This window comes from Mesocricetus auratus, unplaced genomic scaffold (genome assembly GCF_017639785.1).
Source record: "Mesocricetus auratus isolate SY011 unplaced genomic scaffold, BCM_Maur_2.0 Super-Scaffold_100006, whole genome shotgun sequence".
Taxonomy (NCBI): domain Eukaryota; kingdom Metazoa; phylum Chordata; class Mammalia; order Rodentia; family Cricetidae; genus Mesocricetus; species Mesocricetus auratus.
Genome location: NW_024429190.1, coordinates 55,059,850 through 55,085,670, shown reverse-complemented (window position 1 = coordinate 55,085,670; position 25,821 = coordinate 55,059,850). Strand labels below are relative to the sequence as shown.

General features: G+C 41.7%; 1 protein-coding gene across 1 annotated transcript in view; it reads left to right on the top strand.

The window, feature by feature from the left end:
• The window catches only part of Ppat (phosphoribosyl pyrophosphate amidotransferase), a 33,489-nt gene extending 12,204 nt beyond the window's left edge, over window positions 1-21,285 (top strand). The window contains exons 2-11 of the mRNA XM_005080762.3: window positions 2,827-2,893; window positions 3,639-3,845; window positions 8,002-8,114; window positions 8,218-8,363; window positions 9,768-9,840; window positions 11,903-12,054; window positions 12,585-12,712; window positions 13,714-13,935; window positions 16,484-16,604; window positions 19,076-21,285. Coding sequence (XP_005080819.1) covers window positions 2,827-2,893; window positions 3,639-3,845; window positions 8,002-8,114; window positions 8,218-8,363; window positions 9,768-9,840; window positions 11,903-12,054; window positions 12,585-12,712; window positions 13,714-13,935; window positions 16,484-16,604; window positions 19,076-19,272 — 1,426 coding nt within the window. The 3' untranslated portion in view covers window positions 19,273-21,285. The remainder of the gene's footprint in view (window positions 1-2,826; window positions 2,894-3,638; window positions 3,846-8,001; window positions 8,115-8,217; window positions 8,364-9,767; window positions 9,841-11,902; window positions 12,055-12,584; window positions 12,713-13,713; window positions 13,936-16,483; window positions 16,605-19,075) is intronic.
• Window positions 21,286-25,821: the final 4,536 nt, after the last annotated feature.

Genomic DNA, 25,821 nt, shown 5'->3' with positions numbered 1-25,821 from the left:
AATCCCAGAACTTGAGAGGAGGAGGTAGATGGATCTGTGCTTTGGAGGCCAGCTGGGCCTACACAGAAAAACCCAAGATAGATCAATCAATCATTGGTTCGGTCAGTCAATCAGTCAAGGAGAGAGAGAGATGACTCTTGGCCACCGTTGGAATATGGTCCAGACTGATTTCAGTTATGAGAACACGAGCCTTTGAGATGCCATTGACGTGAGCAGCAGGCAGTTATAGAAGTGGGTAGATCCAAAGGTGTTGGCACACTGCTAGCTAGTAATCAAGTGTAAAAGTATCAGCTGTGGGGTTAGGAGGCGAAGAGTTAATTCTTAGAGCCGCAAAAGAGAGAGACGGAGGGAGAAGGAAGGGATTGTTTCATATACACCACTATAAACAAGTGTGTCCAACCTGCAAGACTTCAGCTAGAGGTGTGAGGAAGGATTAGCTTAGTGGTAGCGCTTGCCCAGCAAGGCCAAGACTGTTCTTTCCTCAGAACTGCATAAGGTAGGTCGGTGTGTGTGGGAGGGGTAGGGCGAGAGACCGAGAGGGGTAAATTGGAGTTGATAAGTTTAGAAGTTAGTTTTTCCTTAAAATAAACAACAGGTCGCAAAGAGCTGCTGACACTGGCTAACGGGGAAAATATGAAATTTCATAACAGTACTCTGAGAGGTGGCACCAGATCCCATCACTTCCTGGGTCACCGGGTTCTATTACTGGGTCTCCAGCTGCGGAGCCCACCCTGCATGCGGTTGCTTGTCCATGTTCAGAGACAGGGACATAGTACCCAGAGAAACGGGAAGCGAGCTGACCTAAGTTGACCAAAACTGGAGAGAAGTTTCCGTCTGCTGACCTTGCCTGCAGCACTGACGAAACTGATCGGAAAGGTGCAATACACTTATGTAGATCTTTGTCCCAGGGGGTGGATGTATTCCGGTGTCCATGACTCCTGCAGCCAGCCTGTTTTCATTCCGAGCATTCGGTTTCCTGGAGGAACCATGATTCCTGGGGAGATCCATTACATAATTTTAGTGTTTTTATTTTAATGTATTTAGGAAGGTGAGAATATTAGAAGAGAAATTTTTGTCTTGTTTGGGACTACGTGGAAAACCTAGCTGGGCAGCATTTTTGATAGGTCCCTTTGCTAAGGGTATAAAATTAAGTTGGAAAGTTTCTTTCAGACCTATCCAGAGCCACACCAACTGTAGTTAGTACAGCAATTAGTGCAGTGCTAATGTGCTTTTGCTTTATTTGGGATGTAAGAAGTGATGTAAGAAATGATGGTATTGAACCTCCTTTTGAAATTCATACCTTGTGCAAAATGGTATGTCGGACTTTAATCTTGACATTTCAGGCTGTATTTATCACATGTACCCAGAAATTGTAAATGAAGTGAAAAAACAAAAGAATGGCGTTTTTCTTTTTACCTTCAGTGATCTCTTGGGCGGTCCTTGAGCTCAGATACCTGCTGTTACCATCCTTTTCCTCTGTTAATTGTGTGGTGGGTTCATAGTGCAGGATTGCATCCAAATCATGGAAAACTTCATAGTATAGAGCTGTCTCCTGAGTTGTGGGCATGCTTAGCTGTCCTGTGTTTATGCTTGAGAGTTTTATACTTTTTGAGATGCTGCATACTAGTGACTGCAGCCTTTTGTCAATATAGATAAATATTCCTTTATTTCTGGGGGGTTCCATAAAGTTGTTTTCATGTATTTCTTTTTGCCTAGACATTTAGTAACACTTTAAACTCCTCAGTCCAGTGCTTTCCCGCTCCACGCTCCATGTTGAGAATGACCTGGAAATGATTCGCTATTTCTAGCTAACATTTTGTTTCCTAGGAAACCAAAGGGCTGGTTGTCAATAAGCTCCTGAGAGCATGAAAGGATGTAGTTTAACTGGTTCAAGCTGCCCAAGGAAGTAACTTGAGAAGCTGCCAAATAAGTGGGCTTGCTGGTTAAAGAACCCTGGACCTAGGTGGTTGCTAATCTTACTATTTGGACTTTAGGGGAAAATTATCCTTGGGGCAAAGGGAATGAAAACTATTTTTGATGTATTTCTTTTCTTATATAATTTTTGGCTTCACTAAAAGTGTTGTGTTTTTTTTGTTTTGTTTTTTAATTACCTAAATGGTTGGCAGTGAGTCTTTTTTTTTAATGTTTATAGTTAATATTATTAGCTATACATTTAAAAAGCATTACATTTTGTGCTGAAGTGATAGCTTATTGGTTAAGGGCTCTTGTTGCAAGGGAAGGGTTCTTCTGTTCCCAGCATCACATTGCAGCTCATAAATGCCTGTAATTCCAGTTCCAGGGGGTCTGACACCTTCTTCTGGCCTCTGTAGGGACACCAGGCATCCATGGTACACATACATACATACATACATACATACATACATACATACATACATACATACATGCATGCATGCAGGCAAAACATCCATACACAGAAAATAAAAATAAATCAAATTACATTTTGACTGAGATTTATACCTAATACTGACTTAAAGACCATTGTTTCATGTTGGGGCGGTGGTGTACATCTTTAATCCACTCTCTGAGTTAGAGGCCATCCTGATATACATGACAAGCTCCACAACAACCAGGGCTATATAGAGAGATCCTATTGCCAAACAATAGGGTGGGGATGTTTGTTGGAGAAAGTTTGGAAAGTGAAAAGCAAAAGACAAAAACTTGAGTTGGTTGCGCCAATGAGCGCCTGTAATCCCAGCTGATGAGCAGCTGTAATTCCTGCACATTGGAGGTGTGCTGCTGTGTGCTGACACCTGTAATCCCGTGAAGCTGGCTGATTTAACAGGTGATCCATTTATTTCTTCACAGGGGTCAGGAGAGTGCTGGCATCGTGACCAGTGATGGGAGTTCAGTGCCTGCATTCAAGGTGCATAAGGTAAGTTTGAGCATTAAAAACACTAATGATATTAGAGCTGATGTTGCCAGCTGGTCATTATTGTCTGGGGTGGGGGCCAGGCACACTAGTGCCTATCTTTAATGCCAAGACTCAGGATGCAGAAGCAGGTGGATCTCTTTGAGTTTGAGGCTAGTTTATTCTACATAGTGAGTTTCAGGCCAGACTGAGTTACACAGTATGGTTCTGTTTTCTAAATAAATAAATAAGTGAGTAAATAAATGAGTTAGTGTGGGGATATGAATAAAATTGCAACTAGAAGCATTTGGATTAGGCTACTTCCAACTTTGTGTCGCACATTTGTCAAATTAGGATGTGTTTCTTTCCCAGTGATCTTTTGCTAGACCGGCTCATTCAAGTCAGCGGGTCATCTATTTAAGTATTTTAAGGATTTCTTTTTTTTTTTTTTTATGGTGATTTCAGTTAATATTTGACAGATTTCATTGCCTAGTAACAAAATCTTATTGTTAACTATCTGTCCTTATATTTCCTAATTAAGAGCTATCATAAGATAGAAGTGTCTCAATGCCGTGGCGATCCTAAACACTAAATTAAAATGAATTCAATGTGACAATACAGAGTGTGGTTTAAAAAGTAAATTCATTCAATTTATGGCACACAGAGAAGAGTGTGAAATACCTGTCTGGTTTGGATTGCCTGGGCATAGTCCTGTTACTAGCACTGCTGGTTCTTTTCCTAACGTCCACTTTTACTTTGCCTTCTCAAGGGAATGGGTCTTGTAAATCATGTTTTTACTGAAGACAATTTGAAGAAATTATATGTCTCAAATCTTGGAATTGGACATACGAGATATGCCACGACGGGAAAGTGTGAGCTGGAAAATTGCCAGCCGTTTGTGGTTGAAACTCTTCATGGGAAAATAGCCGTGGCACACAACGGTGAACTGGTAAACGCAGCTCGCCTAAGGAAAAAGGTGAGTTGTTTTTACGGCTCATTGGGTGTTATGATAGTTAACACCCAAGACTGCCGATCTCGACAAAGGGCATCTTCTAAGTATTGCCACTTGCTACCTAGGTTCAAGAAGCCATTGCATCAGAATCGCCCGGCATGCTTGCGCTAAATGTAGATTCTTGTACTCCCCAGGAAGCAATGCCATTTTAGTGCTGTGGTTTGGAATGTTGATTTATGGTTGATGTGAGCAGCATAAGGAATTACTGTAAGCATCCCCTTTTAGCTTTGTCCTATGTTCAAAGTTTGTGAGAGAGGAAAACCAAGCCATTGTTCCCTGTGTCCAAACTCTCAGCAAAGCTTATTGCTATGACCAAATGTGGGGTTTTCTTAAACAAGTACTTGGTGGCCTATAGTTCCTGGTCCCCGTACATTAAAAGCTCATCCTCACGAGACTATTGCCCAGTTCAGTTACCTTCTCCAAGTCTAGGCCCTGAGCACTTAGGGCCTACAAGCTGTAAACAGAATTCCCACATCCCCTCCTTGATTTCATTTGGTAAAGAAGTGGCCCATGGAGCTCAGGAAAGTGCTTAATTTATGCATATTGCTTTATTTTGAGAGAAGGATACAGAACAGATGAAGAGACGGGGATAGCAGGATTAGGAGGCAGGGGCCTTGGTGCCTTCTGGAACCCACTCGCCAGACACCAGACAACTCTGTTTGTACTCAGCCAACCAGAAGCTTCATGGGCCCAATCCTTTTAGCTTTTGTAGATTGGCCTTGGCGTCAACCTGACCTTCGACATCTGTTTCCTCCTTGGAAGTCTGGTCTAAGACTGAATGTGGCTCTCTAATCACGTCATTGGTTTCCATGGTAGCTACCCTCTATGCTGAAGTTGTCAAGGAACATCTAACCGCCAGACATGTCATTATATCATTATATCATTATTGTACAAAATACATTTACTTTAGTGGTCAGGCAGTTTGGGATTGCGTGCTAGGAAAGATTAGGCTGGAATCAATGGGCATTTGGCTTTTTGGCTCTCCATATCTCTCAAGTGTAGATAAAAGATATTTGCAGCTGGGCGGTGGTGGCGCACGCCTTTAATCCCAGCACTCGGGAGGCAGAGACAGGCGGATCTCTGTGAGTTCAAGGCCAGGCTGGACCGACAGCCTCCAAAACAATACAGAGAAACCCTGTCTCGTAAAACCAAAAAAAAAAAAAAAAAATATTTGCAGTAGAAAGTAGAAAATGCCTATTCTGAACATGTGTAATCTTCTTCCTTGTTAGTCCCCAAATAACCTGACAGTAGTTTACATTGTGTTTGTTACTGTAAGAACAGAAAGAGAATTTTAAGTGACTTTTGTGTGTTTATGATTCTGGGGGTCGAACCCAAGATCATATGTGTTCTGGGCAAGTACTGTGTCACTGAGCTATGTCCTCGGCCCCACACCAGTGTTTTTAAGGAAGCTAAACATCTGCTATTCTTTATGGGTATCAAGGGTGGTGATGTATTTCTTTTCTTGTGACCAAATCTTATGTAGCCCAGAACAGATGTAACTCTAGCTAACCTGGAACTCCTCCTGTCTCCATCTTCCAAGTGCTGAGATTACAGGGTTTTCCCCATCTGAACAATATGAAAACTCAAGAAGAAATTGGAGTATAGACTCAGACAGAATGCTTAGGTTACAGGTCTCTCAGATTCTGTAGTGTTTGCATGTTATGAGGTGCAACCAAGTCAGCATGAAGCTTGCATTTCATGGTACAAATTAAACATATAATCTTGTTCGATTTTGTTCTTGTTTAAGTTGAGGGTTCCTCTGCTCTATTCACATAGGAGTAAGTCATCAAGATACAGAGTGCAGCTCCCTTAGTGTTAACAGTTTGGAGCCTATGGTATCATGGCCCTCTGCTGTCAGCGTTCCCACTCTGGGCTTTACGTGCCAGTGACCCAGCATCTAGTGTTACAGCGCTGAGCTCAGGGCATTGGGTGGCCAGAGCTAGTGACTTTGGCAGCACTTTGGAACCCTTCCAGCAGTCAGTCTTCCAGCTCTTCCCAGCTTTCGCTGTCCGCAGCTCTCTGCTGCCTCTCTCCCCTTGCGGTACTTTGTGTGTGTACGTGTGTGTGTGTGTGTGTGCGCGCGCGCGCGCGCTGGTCTGAGTGTATGTTGTGTATCATGTACATACGTGATGGTCCCTCTGGAGACCAGGAGTATTCATCAGGTGCCTAGGGTGCTGGAGTTTTAGGCGAGCCATCTTTTCAGCCCTTTCCCACAGTTCTTTATATATGATTCTCCGAAGTCTTTGTGTAGCCTGTGGCCCTGACCACCCCTTAGCTCCTTAGTCTTCTAGCTGTAACTGGGTGTCCCTGGGATGAGGAACCCAAGGAACCACTTGTTCCTTGCGTAACCCCCACTCAGCCTCTTGGACCCATAATGAAAGGCCCTAAGTAGGCAGCAAAACTAATCAAATGAGCTAACTAATCACATTTGTGGCTGTGCTGCAGCATGGAGGCAGTGGACAGGAAGGAAGTGTTCCAGACAGATGTCCAGGGCTGAGAGGAGCCTTGCTTCTGTATGTGGACTAGCTGACTTGGTTCAGAGAGTACTGCCCCTGTAGGACAAAAGGCAACTGTGAGTAGGTCTGGAGGTTATCTGGATGGCTGGGGGTGTGGCCTGCAGGCTGGATTGGGTAAGGGTTATCTGAAGCTGTCATGGCCACAGTAACTTTTAAGGGTTCTTGGCAATTGGGATGCGCCCTGCTCCCGCACTCAACTGAGTCTCTCTGCAGTTGTCCTGACCCATTTATTTGGCACCTCTCAGGATTTCCTTGAAAATGGTAAAAGCTGAAGTTGTGGCTGTTACCTTTCCCAGGAAACACCAGGCACTGCATTTCAGGTGACACACCAGTGTTGCTCACAGTCCTGCCATACCTGGGGGCCACCAAGATAACCATAGCAGCTCTGTAGGGGTTCTGGCTTCTGTTTCTGCTGTCCTCCAGCAAATACAGGGTAGCTTAGGTCACTGCTGCGCTGGCCAGTCTCAGGAAGGGCTGACAGTTGTCAGTTTTGAGGCTGTGTGTCCAGTTCCTGATAGCTTTCTTTATCTAAAATAGATAATTGGAGCCAGGCGGTGGTGGCACATGCCTTTAATCCCAGCACTTGGGAGGCAGAGGCAGCCTGGTCTACCGAGCATGTTCCAGGACAAGCTCCAAAACAATACAGAGAAACCCTGTCTCGAAAAACCAAAAAAAAGAAAAGAAAGAAAGAAATAGATAATTGAAAGTAATTACAATGAAGTCTGTTAGTGTGTAACAGGCAGGTAGGCAGACTCAGTGAGGGCTGGGAATTTGTGACCTTGGTTTTACTTTTTTTTTAAGATTTGTTTGAAATGTATGTAGTGTCTGCTTGCATATATATCTGCTTGCCAGCAGAGTGTGTCATGTCTCATTATAGATGGTTGTGAGCCACCATGTGGTTGCTAGGAGCTGGGAATTGAACTCAGGAGATGTGGAAGAGCAGCCAGTACTCTTAACCTCTGAGCCATCTCTCCAGCCCCAAGAATTCAATTCTGAACAATATGTAGCTCATTGTTTCCAGACCTAGCCCATTATCCAGGTATTAGACTTAACTTTACACATGTAGCTGTCTATTGAAAATGCTTTTTAGTGTCCACCTAAATTATTCTTCACATATTTATGGTGCATCCTCTTGGTCAGTCCTGTTCAGAACTTCCTGATGATAAAGTACACTCAACCAATGTCTATTAGCTATCTCCTACATTATGTCATTTCAAATGTTGGTTCCTGTCCTTTGACAACGGTTAGAAGTACAGATGCTCATTTCTGCTACCAATACACTTGGGTTGAGAGTCACTGGTGCTGTTTGCTGCTCTTCAGGAAGGAGTATGGCCTATTTATTGGGATCGTGGAGGGTAGAAAGGGCCGCACACAGTTTAAGCCCTTTGCTTTTCCACTTACACTCAGAGTAAGTTTTGCTTGCTATCTGCTAAAGCACTTCCTTTCTGCAGCTTTAGGAACTTCCCATTGCGAGTATACACATACAGTTACTGGGTTGTAACTTAATATCTGTAGAATACCTGGTTTCTATTAATTGCTGTGTGCTGTTGGACAAGACAGCAATTAATAGTGTGGTCTAATGATGAAACTTGTCTCTCCCGTAGCTTCTGCGCCACGGCATTGGACTATCCACATCCTCCGATAGTGAAATGATTACCCAGTTACTTGCCTATACCCCTCCTCAGGAACGAGACGATACTCCAGACTGGGTAGCAAGGTAATTGTGTAACTAGGCTATGGCCGCAGCTATGGCTGTGAGAGCTTTACTTGTCCAGCGTGTTTATAGCTAGAGTGATTGATTCTGCTTCTTGTCATTCCAGAATTAAGAACTTAATGAAGGAAGCGCCCACAGCGTACTCCCTGCTTATAATGCACAGGGACGTCATTTATGCAGTGCGGGATCCGTATGGAAATCGTCCTCTGTGCATTGGTCGTCTTATTCCAGTTTCTGATATAAATCACAAAGGTAATGAGCTTCCGTGGGCATTTGAGTTTCATAATGTTTTTCAAAACCGTTGTTTCTCTTGGCGAGCCTTCTTCCCTCTTCTCCCCCTTCTCTTTTTTTGAGCTGCCAAATCCGTGGCTGCAGGAAGCCTGTGCATAGGAAGAGGGGGAGGAAGGAAAACAGTGTCTTTATTTACTTCTTAAGGTGATGTGAGTGTGTACATACTGTGTATGTGGCTGTGTGCTCCTCTGCTGTTTGTGGAGGCAGGAGGCAGGTATCTGGTGACACCCTCTCACTCTCAACCTGCTCCTGCGAAGCAGGGTCTTTCCTTGACCTTGGAGATTCCTGGAAGTTTCCGGTATGTGCAGGCAGCCAGGCTTACTATGTGGGTGCTGGGATTTGAACTCTGGTCCTCAGGATTTCACAGCAAGCCCTCTAGCCATAGCTGTCTGTTGGTGTTTTTGAAAGTGTGTGTATGGGGTGGAGGTGTAAACATGTATATATGTATGCAGGTGTGCTTGCTATCTAGACATGTGTTGAGTAGAGGCCAGAGGTCGACTTCAATTATCGTCTTCTTTTGCTTCACTTTTTTGAGATGGGCTCTCCCTGAAACTGGAGCTCACCGTTTTCAGCTAGGGTGGCTGGCCAGTGAGGTCTGTGGGTCTCTCCCACAGGTGGGGTTACAGGTGATTACTGGCATCTCGGCTGGGATCCAAACTCAGACCCTCTTGTTTGCATAGCAAGCACTACTCACTGAGCCGTCTCATTATCTCCTAGTCTTTATTTTTAAAGTGTATTTCTTTGGCTGTGTCTTGACTTTTCAGTGCTTTTAATATTAATCCTATTTTTTTCTGAATTGCCAATTCATATCTTTTGCCTAACCTTCTTATTTCTGCAGTTGGGTTTTTTTTTTAATGACCTATCGTCTGTCTATCTGTCTAGTTCAAACCGATAAATAATGCTAGAAGGAATTTTGGATTATTTATTGTCTTATATGGAGCCATTCCTTTTAATGTGATAATAATAGCAGCTTTTATCTATTTGATGTTTAATTATTCTCATGAAATGGCCTCTTAGAATTCCTTTACACCCTTGTGTTTGAATGCACATGAATGACAGTGGCATCCAGAGGTAGAGGGTCTCAGACATAGGAGTTTGTTCTCCTCTGCCGCATGGCTCCCAGGGATGGAACTCAAGTTGTGAGACTTGACAAAATCACCATTGTCCAGTGAACCATCTAACTGGCCTGAAAGCCTCTTTAAAAAAATTTCCTTGTGGGGACTGAGGATGTAACTGATTAATGCAGTGTTTGCCCGGGAGGGCAAGACTCTTGACTTCTATCCCCGGGACTCCTTACAAAACACAAACACAAAACAAAGAATTTCCTAAACCCATTCACTAAAATGATTGTCTTGTGATTTATAGAGAAAAAGTCTTCAGAAACTGAAGGTTGGGTGGTATCTTCTGAATCTTGCAGCTTTTTATCTATTGGTGCAAGGTAAGTTGTATCCTGTTTTATTTTTTCTACATTTATGAGAAAATTTCTCTGCCAAGTTTGATACATGCCTGTAGTCCTAGCTTCCCATACGCCTGCGGCAGGTTGGTTATAAGAGGAACCTGAGTTCTACATACTGACACCTGACTCTCACCCTAACCCCAAAAAAACAAACAAAACAGGGGAAAAGGGAAGACGGAGAGGAAAGAAGAACTTTTTCATTCAGGCATGGTGACATCCACCTAATAAGTCCAGAATTGGCAAATGGGGAGGTTGAAGAGGGAGCTTCATTTGAACCTTGAGCTCTGAAGTTCAGTACCCGCTTGAGCAAATGTGTATCCAAAAAATAAGAGGTAAAGAAATGAGAGTGTGTGGCCAGGTGGTGACAGCACTCACCTTTAATCCCAGCACTGGGGAGGCAGAGGCAGGCAGGCCTCTCTGAGTTCAAGCCCAGTCTGCTTTGAGTAAGTTCCAGGACAGCCAAGGCTTTACAGAGAACCCTGTCTTGAAACACCCCATCCCGACACCTTGCCAAAAAAAAAAAAAAATGAGTTTGGGGATTATCTTTTTGTTTGTTTTTCATGGCAGGGTTTCTCTCTGAAGCTTTGGAGTGAGTCCTGGAACTCACTCTATAGACCAGGCTGGCCTTAGACTCACAGAGATCCACCTGCCTCTGCCACCCGAGTGCTGGGATTAAAGGCATGAGCCGCCGCCGCCGCCCAGCTGGGGATTATCATTTTTTAAAGGAAGTGAAAGATATGTTTTCTATTTCCATGACCAATGTCTTTGCTATAAGGAGGCATTTGCAAATAGTGTCCGTACCAATTGTGCTGACTTTAATGGCCCAGTACTACTTTCTTTTTCTGAAAATATTGTCTTTCAAAATACCCCAAGTCTCCCTTGGTTTTATTTTAGTATGCATGTGTTTGTTTTTGATTCCAGGTCTCTTACTAACCCAGGTCACCATGGAGCCTGTGGCAATTCTCCTTTGCCTCCAGAGCGCTGGGAATGCAGGTTGAGACATAATGCCCAGCTCACACAATTTAGTTTCTTTTATAATTACATGTATTTATTTGGGTGGGAAGGGACACATGGCGGTCAGGAGATAACATGCAGGAGCCGGTGCTCTTGTCCCAGCTTGTGGGTCCTAGAGATTGGGTCTTTAGGTTTAGCAGCAAGCATCTCTACCCACTGAGCCACCTCACTGGCCAAAGACTGACTTTACAAAGTAGGGACTTGGGCTGGGGAGAAGGCTCGGTCGGTAAAGTGCCTGCTGCTCGAGCATGCAGACCTGAGTTTGGATCCCAACATGTAAGTAAAGGCTGCTTGCAATATAATCCCAGCATCTGAGGAGCAGTCTGGGGAGTGGTTTCTTGTTTGTTTGTTTGACATTTATTTTGTGTTGTGAAGGGGTGTGTGTGTCGTAGGATGCCTGTGGAGAGGACAGCTTGTGAGAGTCAGTTCTTTCCTTCTATCATCTGGGCTCCAGCAATCGAACTCAGCTCCTTAGACTTGGAAGCAAGTGTCACAAGTGTCCTTAACCTCCTGACCAGCCCACCAGCTCTTTAAATCATGCTATTGAGAATTAACTAAACCAAGCGTGGTGGTGCACAGTTTTATTCCCAGCTGTTGTGAGGCAGAGGCAGGCAGATTGCTTTGAGTCCAATAAAGGCCAGCCTGGTCTATCTACAAAGTGAGTTCCAGGACAGTCAGGGCTGTCAGAGAAACCCTGTCTCCAAAAAAACAAAATAACAAAAACAAACAAAAAAAGAACAAAAAGAATTAATTAAAATAATCCCTTTACTCCTTAAGCACACACAGTAATTTTCAGAGTGAAGTACTGATATAGATTATAGTGTATACACTGTCAAGATTTGACAGTGGGCACATGAATGAGAGCACTTACTGGCCTTTTTATTTTTTATGAAATTAATAAAATGTAAGTTCCTGCTGCTCTTACAATGTAACAGTTATAGAGTCTTTTCTTTTGCCTTTAAAAATTAGCATATGCTCATGATAGCTTTCACGAATGTCTTCTATTTGTTTTTTTGTTGTTTGTTCTAAGATATTCCCATGAAGTCAAGCCTGGAGAAATTGTAGAAATATCCAGACATGGTGTCAGAACACTTGATACGATTCCAAGGTCTGAAGGAGACCCAGTGGCTTTTTGTATCTTCGAATATGTTTATTTTGCAAGACCAGATAGTATATTTGAAGGTAAGTACATTTCTTTTCTTCAGCTATTTGCATAAATTTCGTTCATCTCAATGAAGAGAAATATGGCAGTTCTTGGCCCAAGGGCTTTTATAGCTCTCGGGAGACATGCAGCTGTGAGCATGTCACTGAGCCACATACAAATCATAATTGCCCTTCTTTTCAACTCTTAGATGCTGTTTTCATTTTCAAATGCATATTTAGGTGAAATTTTATAAGTATAACATAATTGAATCTCTTGGTTTATGTTTTTCTACCTTACTGTTTCTGTATGCATTACTTTTCTTTTTTTGTTCAGTTTATAGAATCCTAGTACCACTTGGTCCTGCCTCAACTAGATGATGGGACAGACTTAGACTTCTTAGAGGAGGCTTTACCCTCTCCATGGGGCAGATGCGGGGGGTAGTAGGGCAAGCGGGAGAAGAGGAGGGAGGGGAAACGGATTGGAATGTAAAAAATAAACTAATAAAAGGAAAAAAATTCTAGCACCAGCTGTTTAGAATTACAGTATTGTTCTCTTCTGAACATTCCAGACCAAATGGTTTACACCGTAAGATACCGCTGTGGCCAGCAACTGGCCATTGAAGCACCTGTAGAGGCGGACTTGGTTAGCACCGTTCCAGAGTCAGCTACGCCTGCTGCTCTTGGGTATGCGGCTAAGGTATTTACTTTTCATTATTCTTTGGTGTGTTGGTCTTCTGGCAGAGAAAGAAATATAGACTATGAAGGGGAAATCCACCAACTTACTGTAAGAAGGAAAGGTTGGGGTCTAATGTTGATTCCTATGCAAGAATTATTAGTCATTTCCTTCAGCAAAAAGTGGACTGAGAGATGACTTGGTGGGTAAGGCTCTTGCTCCCAAGGCTGATCACATGATTTTGATTCCTAGGACCTACACGGTGGAAGGAGAGAACTGACTCAAGTGAATTGTCTCTTGACCGCCATAGATGTTCAGTGGTGTGCATATCCCCATAAATGTCCATGCACACACATGCAGATTTTAATCACCCACAGATTAGAATATTGACCTTCATTTTTAATTTTTAGCAGCATACAGAGTAGTGAGTGTCACTGACATTTTCAGAAGCTTGTAGTTGTACCCTGTTCTTACTCATGCCCTGCCTGCTGCCCCTCCCCCTTTTCCTTTGCGGTCTCTGGCTTGCTCTCAGCGGTTCTCATCATTCACACATGGCTGTCACGTGCATTCCATTCCGTTACCCTTTGTCTCTCCTGGTCCTCTCCCTCTCTCTCTCTCTCTCTCTCTCTCTCTCTCTCTCTCTCTCTCTCTCTCTCTCTCTCTCTCTCTCTCTCTCTCTCTCTTTCACACACACACACACACACATACAGAGTGCACACATTCACTTGTCTAAGTTTTTTTGCTGGTGTGCCCATCTTTTTCTCACCATTTTAAACTGTTTTGTAATGCCTTTGTGGGTTTCCACAGTACTTCTTCCTTTCTTTCTGACTCTTCTTCGTGGAGTTACCCAGAGGAACTTTTCTCTATCTCAGAACTTGGTGTAGTCGAGCATCCTTACAGCTTCTAAGTGAAGTAATGCGCATGTATTTATAGAGATGGGTACCTTGAGGAATGGATGAATGCCCTAAGAGTCATCTTCGTGGCCCAATGTTGCTCTAACTGTACACTGATTTCTCCTCCACCAGTGTGGACTGCCCTATGTGGAGGTGCTGTGTAAAAACCGGTATGTGGGAAGAACCTTTATTCAGCCAAACATGAGGCTAAGACAACTTGGTGTTGCAAAAAAATTTGGTGTGTTGTCTGACAACTTTAAAGGCAAAAGGATTGTTCTCATAGATGATTCAATTGTGAGAGGCAATACTATCTCACCCATCATAAAACTCCTCAAAGAGTCCGGGGCAAAAGAGGTAAGTCATGTTAAAACATATGCTGTAGCACCAGTAATTAACCTTATGATACTGTCATAAAAGTTAGTGTGATTCAGCTTTGCATATCAGATTGTTTTGTGATAGCTGGGCAACAATGCAGAGAAGTCTTTTTGTTTGTTTGTTTTGTTGTTGGGGGGGTGGAGACTGGGCTTCTCCATGGCTTTGGAGGCTGTCCTGGAACTAACTGTTGTTGACCAGGCTGGTCTCTGAACTCACAGAGATCAGTACGGAGGAGTCTTATACTATAGGAAGTTTAATCTTTAATATACTAGAAAGAAAGCTAAAACATACAAGAAACATCACTTTTTTACAGCAATTTTTAAAATTAAGGAAAAAAAATAAAAAAATCAAGAGTACTGGTTGCTTTCTCTATTTGAAGATACAGAACCAATATTAATACAGAAAACTTAACCATTAAATCAGTTTTGTGTCACTTCATCATCTAAAACAGTGAACTTCTAAAAAATTGCTAAGCATGTATCTATTTGTGCTGTGTTAAATGCTTGGATGCATGTTATAGGCATACCTTGTTTTCATGTACTTCACTGTATTGAACATTATATTACAGTTTTTACAAATTGAAGGTTATTAAAATTGTTTTGAGTCATTGTGAACTTTGCCTTTTAAAACTGATGCCAAACTTAGTCAAGAAACTTGTTTGTTCCCACCATCTATCCCCCTATTCCCTGTTCTTTGGACTCTCTATACTTCCTAAAACACAGCATTGAAACTGGCTAGTAAATAAATTACAGTGGCCTTGAAGAGCTTGAATGAAAATTTGAAAAACTTCTCACTTTAGTTCAAACTTCAGAATGATTTATCACGTTAGGGGTAGAGACAGGATTATCAGCAGCCACAGCTGGCCTTGAAGTCTTGTCCTATCTTAAAAGAACAACAAGAAAAAAGCTCAGATAAACATTTTTTTCACAACATATTTTTATATTAATGTTATAGTTCCTTTAGATTTCTGTGTCTTCGGGTTTCTATTGCTGTGATGAAACCCATGACCAAAAGGCACATTTGACTTATCCCTCCACGTTCATCACTGAAGGAAGTCAGGACAGTAACTCAAACAGGACAGAAACCTGGAGGCAGAAGCTGATGCAGAGGCCATGAGGGTGCTGCTTTCTGGATTGCTCAGCGTGCTTTCTTATAAAACCTAGGACTACATGCCCTGGAATGGCATCATCTACATGCCCTGGAATGGCTGGTTCTTCCCCCATCAGTCACTAATTGAGAGAATGCCTTAAAGGCCTGCCTCCAACTAGAACCATGCAGGCATTTTCTTAATTGAGGTGCCCTCCTCTCAGATGACTTGAAGTTGACATAAAACTATTCGGCACATCTTGTTACTGCACATTTAACTGACTAAAAATAATAGAAGAATAACTTGTGCATTCTTTGATTTATTTAGATTTCAAAATTTATTCTAACTTTAAACATTTCAGTCCTTAAAACTACAGAAGCATGCTGATTTCTACAGAGCTAGTTCCAGGGCAGCTAAGGCTGTTACACAGAGAAACCCTGTCTCGGAAAACAATACAAAACAAAAGTTGAGTGAATTTGAAAAGTGGGATAGAAAGAAATAACGATGGTCTATATTTAGAACATTTTAAGAATTATTGGGGTTTTCCAGCTTTTTTATGATGGATTATGGTTCTAATGGTCTCACTGTTGGGTTCTATGAAAACTGTACAGTAGGAATAAATAAAGTGACATGCTAGTGTGATATGAAGTATGTCTTGGCCACTTAATTCTGTGCGAAGATTGCATAAGACAGACAGATTGTTCTATCTAAGATTAAAAAGAAAATGTGGGTACGTACTGGTTATAACCTAGTAGGGTTATGTCTTTTTAATATGGTAAAATTAAAGATCAGCAAAGGGGCTGGAGAGATGGCTCAGAGGTTAAGAACACAGACTACTCTTCCAGAAGTCCTGAGATCAACCACATGATGGCTCACAACCATCTGTAATCAGATATGGTGCCCTCTTCTGGCGTGTAGGCATACATGCAGGCAGAATGTTGTAAACATAATAAATAAATAAATCTTAAAAATAAGATCAGCAAAGCACCATTTAGGTATTAAAACAACACAAACTGGCCAGGAATGTACAGTCATTAAATAGTAAGTAACAGATACAGAGAATGAAAATTCTTCATTAAGAAAAAATGGCTCAGTGGTTAAGAGCACTGGTTGCCTTACATAGGCCCCAGCCTTGATTCCCAGCACCCACATGGTGATTCACAACCATTCCTAACTCCAATTCCAGGGAGATCTCATACCGTCTTCTGACCTCAGCATGGAGCATGTACATGGTGCTCAGACATACGTGCAGGCAAAACACTCACAGTATAGAATGAAGAGATCTAAATGAAAAAATTACCTATTCAATGAAATGATACATGGTTTGCCTTGTTGCTCATGTTGTTAATTGAGTGTTCAGTAAGACAGTTTTATCAGGGGGAATATAAACTTAATTTTACTGTGAAAATATTAATTTTACTATGATGATTTCTTTCTAAGGTGCACATTCGAGTCGCTTCACCACCAATAAAATATCCTTGCTTCATGGGAATAAATATACCCACAAAAGAAGAGCTGATAGCCAATAAGCCAGAATTTGAACGTCTTGCAGAATACCTTGGTAGGTATTACGATTTCTGTAGATTTTAACTGTTGGTTTGACTTTTAAGTTTCAAGTGTACTGTTGTATAAAGCAGCAAATAGTTGCAAGATAAATTTGAGTGCTGGGAGATGACTCAGCATTATTGTTCTTGTAAGACACGTTTTGGGGATCAGAGTTGAGTTCATAAATGCTGGGTAGGTATTATACCTCTGTAATTCCAGGTTCGGCATGTGGAGATAGTATACCCAGAATAAGTTGACTAGCTAGACTAACAGAATCATGACTCTGAGACCCCTAACCATGGGCCTCTACAGACACATGTACACAGGTGTTGGGAGAGAAATCATTCACAATAACACCAAAAGCTATAAGTCTTCTAGAAATAATTTAAACATAAAGATTTCAATTCCTGCTTTGTGTGGTGGTACATGCCTTTATAACATTGAAGTCAGGGGTAGCCAGACCTCGGAGTTCAAGGTCAGCCTGATTTACAGGGCCACAGAGTGAGACTTTTTTTCTTAAAGTCTGTAACATAAAGGCTGCACCCACTCAAGGTGCTTGTGATTTGAGTTCCCCAAAGGGACTGTGGCTTAGTTCAGGCCTCAGAAACACCAGAATACATTAACCTAAAAATGGAAAATTGGAAAAGGTGTTCACATCAACAAAATTAATTAATGCAGAACTTCATGATAGAGTATGTCAGTGCCACAAAGAAGTTCTTGGATGGTGTAAAAAATACAGCAAATACAAACTACTGTTAAAGTCTGAGAAGTATGTGAACTTCCACAAATGACAGTTATACATAATGTGTAAGCCATGTGAATGAAATTGACATTTGTACAAAATGTAGAAACAGAAACTTCAGCAAATACTGAAAATCAAGGTTCTAACCATAGAGGAAGCTGCAAAAGGAAAGAGGACAGTGATGAGGATTTAGATGCTGACATTCACTCAGTGACATTGGAGACACTCAGGTGGCCTGACAGCAGAGGCGGCTGCAGGGGGCTTGCAAACTGACATCTGAATGCAGGAGTCAGAAAAGGCTGTTCAAAATAGGCAGACTGGTGCATGAGCAACAAATGTAATTTTTGAATAACAAACTTCCAGGTTTTCACAATAAAACTCAGTTGAATATACAGAGTATGTATGGAAACACTTCTATGGCATGTTATATAATCTATGGAAATTGTGTAGAAAGCCTAATGTCAGACTATCCAGTGTTGAGAACTGGTGTTTGTATTAGAACTATCTCATGGAAAACTAAGATGATTAGCTCACAGCAAGTACATTTCCATTAGCCTGACCTCAGGTATGTAACTTCCTAGCAAAAGTCCCCTTATATCTTACAGAGCAAAACAGCTACTGTTAGACATACACATACAAAGTCATGTGATATTTTCCTTTAAAAATATTGGAAATATTTAGTCAGAAAAAAATGTGTGGACTATATATCATTATTAACTAGAAAGGAAAATCCAGCATTCATTCTCGGGTGGAGATACTACCCGTATCTAAAGTTCCTGTGAGATACTATCTCATAAGCATATCCTTCCCAAATTTCCATTGTTCTGAATTCCCACTCTGTTGCCATTGTTTCTACTTAAGCACAGTGTAAGTTAGCTTTGTGTGATTGTTGAAATGTAGGTCCTTATGTTTACAATCCCAGAGCCACACAAAATTAGCCAGGCAGTACAATGAACTTTTCCATGATCTTTACTTATATTTTCAATTTTAGTTTTACTGTGTTTTCTTTTAATGTGTGTGTGTGTGTGTGTGTGTGTGTGTGTGTGTGACATCTCTGCATATATGAATGCGTGTGTATATTTGCGAACTATAGAAATAAATGTGAAACCCTGAAATAAAAAAGGGTTAATCAACATTATATGTTAGGCAAACATTGAACACCATTCTAAAAAGTAAAAGTGATAGGGCACTTTTTATATTAGAGATGTAGGTCAAAGTGAGATCAGAAGGGAAAGTGTTTTTTGGGGTTTTGTTTGCTTGCCTTTGGAGACAGGGTTTCTCTGTGTAGCCCTGGCTGTCCTGGAACTCACTCTAGACTAGGCCGACCTCAAACTCACAAAATCTGCTTGTCTCTGCCACCTAAATGCTGGTATTAAAGCCATGTGCCATCACGGCCTGGCCAGAGTAGAATAATTTAACTACACACACGCATGCATCAGATTGAATCTAGGGACTCCTGCATTCTAAAGAAAGGTTTCACCCCAAGTCCTCATCTCCAGGTCTTTCCCTCTCCTTTTAAGGTTTGGATTGTCCTGGTTGGCTTGAACTTGTGATCTTCTTGCCTCTGCTTCTCAAGAAACTTGGAATATAGGTTAGAAGCCATCACATCTAGCGTCCTTTTTAGGAAGGCTAAGGGAGAATTTTTCATCCTGACTTAAATGATGCTCTCCATAGCTGTGCTGTGGTGAAGGCATGTTTTCCTGTCTAGAGAGAAAGCTCATAACACTTTCTCTTTTCTCCTATAGGAGCAAACAGTGTTATATATTTGTCAGTGGAAGGACTGGTCTCATCCGTGCAACAAGAGATAAAATTCAAGAAGCAAAAAGTGAAAAAACATGACATTACAATTCAAGAAAATGGAAATGGTCTGGAATGCTTTGAGAAGACCGGACACTGTACAGCTTGCCTCACTGGGCAGTACCCTGTGGAACTGGAATGGTAGCTGCCAGGACAGAGTTCTCCAGACTGAAAGTGATCATGAAGTGGTTTCTGTACTATCTGTTACTCAGTTGGTATAAAGTAAAGTAGATACTACCTGCTTATGTATGTATACCTGTATAAGCTTTGAGAATTTCTGAGGTTACAAAATTGCTATAATTGAACCATGATGGTTACATGTAATACAACATATAGGGATTCTTTTTATACGAGCATTGATTTTTACCTAGGAGGAGGCAAGAGGTTAGTGGTATTTCCCAGGCCCATGCTTGAAGGGTTTACAAGAGGTTAGATTAAGGATGTGTGACACACACAGGACTCTGGGCTTTACAATGTATCATGAGAAATCTGAATTCATTGTGCCCCGTAGGGTTCTAATCTGTACAGTCAAGCCTGGAGATGTGGCCTTGACCTTAGGGCCCCCCCACACACACACACACACGCACTTGTGATTCTGGGGACCAATGGAGAACTCCAAAAAAAAAAAAAAAAAGGAAAGAAAGAAAGAACTACTTGGGAAGCTGAGGCAGGGGATTCTTGAGTTCAAGGCCAAATCTGGGCTTTCTTGCCTCAAGATAACTGTATTTCTCTGCCTCGGAGGGAGCCCCCATTTACTTAATGAGACATCTGTGTATCTAGTACACAGTAGGAATGTGAATACATGCCATACTTAGGTATTTAGAACAATCATTTTACCCCTGCATTTTAACAGTGCATGGTCATTAGCATTTGCTAAATTTGTTTGCAGCTTTATTATGACCCAGGGAAATTACAGGTTTGCAGGCCTTTGCCATCTCTCTTTGGGAGGCACCAGAATGACTAAAAGATATTATCGGAAGCCTTTTTGTTTTTTACACTTGACTAGAAAATGTGAATATTGATAATTTCTAGTGTCTGACAATATAAGCTTAGCAAATAACAAAGAGCATTGGAAGTAGAAAACAAAAATTTTAATTCCAAGTAAGCCTTTATTTATAATTTGATTAGACTTGGCTGGGTGAATTGAGTGCTTGATCACTGACAGTCATGCATACTCTATACATATATACATATGATTATCTGAACCAATAGAAACTTAATATGGGCCGATTTTGTTTGATGGCTAGGGGCACAGCTACTGTTTTGGAAGTTAGATTACCTGTACCCAAATATCACCTCATAATAATGTCTTTTCTACTTTGTTTTGTTAGGTCTAGTGAGTTCTTGTTTTTATTTTTTATGACACAGATTTTGAGGACTGAGGTGATTTGCTTACTAACTCCTGTTTGTGTAATATTTTTCACATGCAAAAATAATTATTTCTATATTATTGCCAAAATTTGCTGTATAGTTTCCAAGCCCATTTAGAAATAGTATTTATTAATTGAAATTATCCGTCTGCATTTGGTATATAGTCTTGTGTTATGTAATGCCCGGTCACGATAAAATGGCAGTGATTTAAGGTCATATGCTGCAGTGGTTGAAGCGATCCTGTGACAGGCACAGGCAGATCACAGACCACAGGCAGATCACAGATCACAGGCAGACTGGCATTTTACAGCCCTGGGCCATTTCAGCAGCCTCTTATGCTAAAAGCATTACCCATGGCAGCATGGAGGGTAAGCCTCTAGGTCAGTTTTTAAATGACCTTATTTAAATTTGATGTTTTAAAAAGAAACTCAGGGAAAGTACTAAAACCAAAATCTCTAATTTGACTTTTGTGTTTCTATTTTGTTTTATTGGGCTACTTTTATAAAGGGAAATAATGTTGAGATCCTTTGATAATTGTACTATGTTTCTTAATTACTCACCGTGACCTTTTATTTCACAGGTTTCTGAATATGAATTAAATTACCTTTTTTTCCCCTAGTTTCAAGCCTTCTTTTATTTGCTTTAAATGTATATAACTAGAGTACTATATGCTGAAAAAACTATGAAAAATTTGTTTGAACACAGTTAACGTCACAAACTGATGTAAGCCTACTTTTTTGGTACCTTTCTGTGATTTTTTTTGTGACAAATATATGTAATAAATGTGTTTACATGTGTGCTTTTTAAAGATAGTGGTAATAATACATTATGTAAACAACTTGAAGACAGCAGTTTGATCCATACCTGGCACCAGCTAGTCAGGTCTTATTTCTTTGAGCCAGACATTTTAATGAGCTGTGCAAGCTTATGCCAGGTCGAAGGGCAGTGACGTCATTTAAAAATAGACTACCAAGTCAGCACGGTGTAGAGCAGCTTCTCTGGAAGCACTAGGAGCTATGGTTAGGTGTTCATAGTGTTCAAAGGGCTTTGAAAATGCAAACAGAGTAAAGGATGGATAAGCTAGTACATCCAGACAATGGATCCTATTCAGTGTTAAAAAGAAAGAAGCTGCCCACAGTGGTGGTGCACGCCTTTAATCCCTTCAGAAACAGAGGCAGGCAGATCTCGGGTTCCATAATAGCCAGAACGTTACAAAAAGAGAAACTCTGTCTCGAAAAACCAAAAAGAAGCTGAAAGCAATACAAAATTTAGATGCATATTAACATGTAAAAGAAGGCTGAAAATGTCACACGCTCAGGGATTTCAACTGATTAGTTGTTTAGCTAGACAAAGTCAGACAACAGTGAGCATCGGGTTGGCAAGGAGGGAAGGAAGAATAGGGACAGCACTGGGTTCTAAATATGGCAGCATAAGATTCTCCCACGTTTCCAGCTTGCTGACTTGGAGAGCGACAAGATTCCCCAGGGGTAAGGGAGGAAGGCCCTTTGAGATATATACACACGTTGTGTTACAGGAGAGTGATTCCCTCACTTTTTTATGGTAAGTAGGAGCAGGCTTGCTTTTTTGCCTTAGGAAGACAACCTTTCCAATATGAAATTCGACACCCCAAACAACTGTAGGGAAAGAAAAAAGACTGAATAGAGTGATCAGGGCTTGGTATTCTTGACATACCTGGCAAGAAAGTACAGGGGCACTCTGCCTATGGCAGATAGCCCTCACAAAAAATAATGCTGGGTGAATTCTCGAAAATTCAAAAAAAATTAAAAGACATATACTTCCTGAATCATGAATTAGGCATTAGAGATATGCAATTTTTAGGGGCTTAGAGGCATCACTGAAGTGTTTAGTTTGTTTCTCAAGCCTCGGAGTGAGAAGGCTTTCCCAGCTAAAAATCCAGGCGAAGAGGTGTGGAAATATTAGGGCTTGGTATGTGGAGAAGACTTAGCACATACATGGCTAAACTTAGTGAACTGTGTGGGAATGTGGAGCGTGGGGGTAGGTAGTAATGATCTGCTAGGAGAGATCAGGCTGGAGAGACAATTGTCTCAGCGTTTGAACCACACTAACCAGCAGATTGTCCCAGCTAACACTGCCAACTTTCCTAGCATATGGAGACAAAATATTTAGATAAACAGGAGCTTCCCAGCCCAGACCTTGACAGTGCCAGGAATGTACTTTTCTTGATAGCTAACTTGAGATAAATCAGGTACATTGTAGCTCAGATGGAATCACTTCTGTCCAGATAATTATATACGCCTTGTGCTTATGACTTAGGAGTCACAAAAATCACAGGCCCTTCTGTGGCTGGGACCATGGTCTGTCAGTAAGTCCACAACGAACTGTATTCTGTTCAATCCTGAGTCTGTTTTAGTTTCATGTACCTCAACCCAGAAAACTTTCAGAAAGCTTTAAAATATGAATGGATGGTCATGGATCTTTACACACTCTAGAAAAGCCTCTAACATGAGATAGCCCAAAACCAGTAGGAGGGAAAGGAGCAACTGGGAAGAAAAGGGGAAAATGCAAAGGTAGATTGTGAAATACTATTAAGATGTGTTACATTCATTTATGCTGTAGAATATTTGTTCAACGATGCAAAGATATGCGGGATAATGTTGCATTTGTAACTCTGTACAGCTGTGTTACTTTGCCTGTCTAAAATATTTGATTGGTCTAATACAGACCTGAATGGCCAAAAGTATGCAGGAAAGGGCTAGGTGGGGCTGGTTGGCAGAGAGAATAACTAGGAGAAATCTAGGCTTCAGAGAAGAGGGGGAGCAAGAAAAGGAGAAGAGAGGATGGCAGGAGCCAGCCACAGAGTAAGAAAGGCATATGGACTAGAGAGAAGGTAAAAGCCCAGAGGAAAAGGTGGACAGGATACTTTAAGTGACAAAACCTGGCTAGAAAATAAGCCAAGCTGAGGCTGGACATTCACAAGTAAGAATAAGTCTCTGGGTGGTGGGGTCCCAAAGAGCAAAGAGTAAAAAACAAATAAAACTACAGGTAGATAAGAACCCCAGCAGGCAGACAGAAGGGGAAAGGGACTGTGTATAAGTACCAAGATTGCTTCTTCATTTAGAACAGTCTAGTGAGCTTTTTTTCACTTCTGACTCACCTGCTTAGATATGCCCAAGGTCCGTTCTGAACATGCCTCAGCTTGCACGAAGCTCTGTGCCCTTGTCTCCTTTTTATTTAAGTTAGCCAGTCCAAACTAAGGAGGAGGAGGACAGTCCTGTACTACTAAAAACATTTACATGTCCAGGGAGATGGGTGAACTCAATTTTGTAATGGTGGAAGCTTCACCCCAGCCCCTCGCATCCACATACTCAGAGTCTGGAAAGTTATGGTGGGAGTTCCACCAAAGCCTCCTCCTCTCTGCAAACCCTGCTGCATCTCAAAAAGCCTGTCAAATGATGACCCCCTCCCCCAGAGATGCTCAAGACCACCTGAGAGTCACAGGGTATTTAAACTGCCCACCAGAAAACAGACTTGTGGTTTTTCCAGTCTTCCTTTTCTGTCTCCTCTCTTGAGGACCGGTAGGCCATCTGGGAGAGTTGTATCCATTAAATGTGGGCTTTTATATTTTTGGTTGTGAGCCTAGCCTTTAACAGCTGAGCCATCTCTCCAGCCCAGAACGTGGGCTTTTTCTAATTCGGTTTGATTTGGTCTGATTTGGATCGCTGCATCAGTGGAGAGGCTTATCGGGGTGTAGAAACTTTTCAAATTTTGGTCTTCAAAATCTCCTTTCCACTTATGGACAGTCTGTGTGTGAGGGAGATGTATGTACACTTTGCTTTTTAATAAAACTTGTTTGCAATGAGTGATTTAGGTCTGTCTTTTAAAGTCAGTGGAGAAAACCAACCCAACCTAAGATTCCTGGTTGATAATATTTGCATTAATAGAGAAATGGCCAGGCCTAATATAGGCCTATAATTGCAGTGCTTGGGAAGGCAGAAGGTTCTTGAACCTCTAAGTCAACACAGGCTATGCTGTAAAACCGTATCTCAAAAAAAAAAAAATCAGACATCTGAAGGATGAGGGGTTAAGGATTAACAAGTTAATTTCTTTTTGGGGGGTTTCTCAAGACATGGTTTTTCTGTAGCTTTGGAGCCTGTCCTGGAACTCGCTCTGTAGACCAGGCTGGCCTCAAACTCAAGAGATTCTCCTGCCTCTGCCTCTTGAGTACTGGGATTAAAGGTGCGTGCCACCACTGCCCAGCTAAGAGTTTCTTAAAGCATGCAAAAATGGAAAGGCTTTAGTAAAATGCATCAAAAGCCTGAACCAATAGAAAGGTACCTTTTTGGATGCTAGGAATACTTGAACGCCTCTAGGAATAAGGAATTTGAATCCACCTTTGAAATCTTGACCCAGGCAGTTGTAGTCAGCCAGAGGCTGGAACACCAGAACATCTCAGTGAACGAGAGGCTAGGAAGTGAGGTGGTTCACTGGGCAGATAAAAGATGGAGTGTAATTTCTATAGAGACACGAAGCCGAGCGTGCTGGCTAGTTCTGTGTCAGCATGACACAAGCTAGAGTGGAAGGAGGGACTCTCAGTTGAGAACATGCTTCCTTCACATTGGGCTTTATTATTATTATTATTATTATTATTAATGATTGATGTGGGAGGATCCAGTCCACTGTGGGCAGAGGCATCCCTGGGTCTGGGTTGTATAAGAAAACAGCCTGAGGGCTGGAGAAACGGTCCTGTCGTTAAGAGCACTGGCTGGTCTTCCAGAGGACCCAGGTTTAATTCTCAACACACACAGGGTGGCCAACAACTGTCTGTAACTCCAGTTCTTGATCTGACATGATCCTCTTCTGTCCTCAGGCATGCAAGTGGTGCACAGAGAAACACCCACACACATAGTAAAATAACTTAGATACCCAAAAGAGAGAAGGGAAAAGGAAGGAGAAAAAGAAAGCAGGCTAGGAAAGCCACGGGGAGTAAGCCATTAACCAGCGTTCCTCTACACTTTCTGCTTCAGGTCCTGCCCCCAGATTCTGGCCTTGCGTTCCTGTCCTGACTTCTCTTAGTGGTGGAGTGTGATGAAATAAACTATTGGTTCCCCAGGTTGCTTTTGGTTACGATGTTTTATCACAGCAATAGAAAGCTAACTAGAACGAGCAAAACACTAACAAGGCGCTTGGAGATGCCAGAAGTATACAAGGAAAATGCTGTTTCCAAATGGGAATTTCTTGCAGGGTTTGGTACAGCGGCTTCTGCCTCCAGCAGTTAAGGACACACCCCTACGGTGGATGTTCATCTGCTCTCTCCCCTCCCATCCGGAACACAGAAACAAAA